General features: G+C 34.7%; 1 protein-coding gene across 1 annotated transcript; it reads right to left on the reverse strand.

Moving 5' to 3' along the window:
- Positions 1-1,009: 1,009 nt before the first annotated feature.
- On the reverse strand, positions 1,010-1,576 carry LOC118048319 (small polypeptide DEVIL 16). The gene has a single exon (XM_035057934.2). The coding sequence runs from the start codon at positions 1,371-1,373 to the stop codon at positions 1,203-1,205; it is 171 nt and encodes a 56-aa protein (XP_034913825.1). The 5' UTR covers positions 1,374-1,576; the 3' UTR covers positions 1,010-1,202.
- Between the last annotated feature and the right edge of the window lie 240 nt (positions 1,577-1,816).

Here is a 1,816-nt window from a genome sequence, read left to right on the forward strand (position 1 = left end):
CCCCCACCGTTGATGTTTTGTTGCCTGTAGAGAAACATTAATGCAAAACATTGTGGGTTTTCAGGACACAACACTACAAAAAAAAACAAACCTTCAAAGGGGAGGATCGAAGATTGATGCTTGGTCTTGTCTAACAGATGTTCCCTTAAAATAAGGCCTATATGTATTATCGTAAATTGTCTGAATTAGAATCCCGTAGAGTTTAGAGGGTGGAGGGCATAATAATTATTAATTAGTGTAAACTGAATGTTTCTGATTATAGTACTTCAATTGCACTATAAAAAAAAATAAGCAAAAAAAGAAAACGGGATAAAGGTTGTTATTTGTTTGTTTTTACGTTTTAAAAATATTTTAAAAAAAATTTAAAATTTTTTATTTTTTTCTTCAAATTAATATTTTTTTTGTGATTTTAGATAATTTTAATGCGCTGGTATTAGAAATAATTTTTAAAATATATAAACTAAATTATTTTGATGCATTTTTGAATGAAAAGTACTTTAAAAAACAATAACAACCATAATATTCCCAATTCACACTTTCATGCTCCATCCTGTTGCAAGATTTTAGGTTGAAGTCTCTTCTTTATAATTTTTTTTTAAAAAAATCTCCTTTGTATTAACAGTTAGCAAGCAAGAAAATTAAAAGCAAAAAAGAGGTGAAAATCAAATCTGGGAAAACCTGACGAGTCCGATGTCTATTTCCATCGGAGACTTGTGAGGAAAGTGAAAAGGAAGAAGAAGAAGAAGCTATTTTTCTTGACTCCATAAACAAGAGCGTGGTTATTACACTCTTCTACTGTATATTGTGTTCTGATCCACCTTCAGAGCAATAAAACTGGAACAGAGACTAATCGAAGAGCAAGAGGTTATACTATAAATTAACAGGCTAACCGTGGGAACCATTTAGTGAAGTAGACTGATAATCTGACACGAGCCAGTTTCCAGAAAAACTCCATAGAAAGTTAATAACGATAGATGGAGCATGCATTTTCAGAGAAGAAAAGGAAAGAAAAAAGAAACATATATGGAGTAATTTAAGATTTAACTCAACAGATGGATAGATCCAGAATTCATAACAGGCAGCCGAGTTTATGAACACTGCAAAATAATGATAGCAACATATATATAAAATCAAGTAGTTCTATTAATTACACTCTTATAGCTAGATAGATACATAAAATTCAAGATCCTTGAGACAACACTTCAAGGCTCGCCGCGCTCGCGCTCATGCCAGCAAATAAGCATGGCTATGCAACGCCTGACGATATAGAATTTGCCCCTCTGCTTCTTCACCAAATGGCTGCACTTCTGGCCAAACGACCTGCAAGGTTCACAACCATGCAGCTGGGTCTCGCTCTTTTCCTTGCCGGCCATGAACTATAATGCAAGTTAGCCACCTGAGCTAGGAGGGTGACTATACTACAAGAAGAAGGAAATGAAATATAAAGGGCAGAGATGGGAGGTTGTTGTATTTATAGATAGAAGGGAAGGGAGGGTTTGGGGGAGGTGATATGGTTATATGCGATCTGTTTTGGGCTTCTCTGTTTCAGGTGTGGACTCTAGCCATTGTAAATTGGAAGGTAACCCACTGGCTGTCAGGAAGGAAGGTGCAGCAATTGATCAGGCACGGTATGGACCAATGCTCCTGCCATTTCACCTGAAAATATTAAGTTCGCCTAGGTCCCATTGCGTCTTGTTAAAAGTACTTTTACCATCGTGTATAATGCAGTATATTTCAAAATTCATATTAAAAAAAAATAACTTCTTGTAAACATAAACATATATAGAGTTTTATATCCTATATTTGAAAAATAAAA

This window comes from Populus alba, chromosome 6 (assembly GCF_005239225.2).
Source record: "Populus alba chromosome 6, ASM523922v2, whole genome shotgun sequence".
In the NCBI taxonomy this organism is placed as follows: domain Eukaryota; kingdom Viridiplantae; phylum Streptophyta; class Magnoliopsida; order Malpighiales; family Salicaceae; genus Populus; species Populus alba.

Excerpts from the sequence above, each read along its gene's own strand:
- LOC118048319 (XM_035057934.2), bottom strand. The coding sequence starts at position 1,373 with ATGGCCGGCAAGGAAAAGAGCGAGACCCAGCTGCATGGTTGTGAACCT.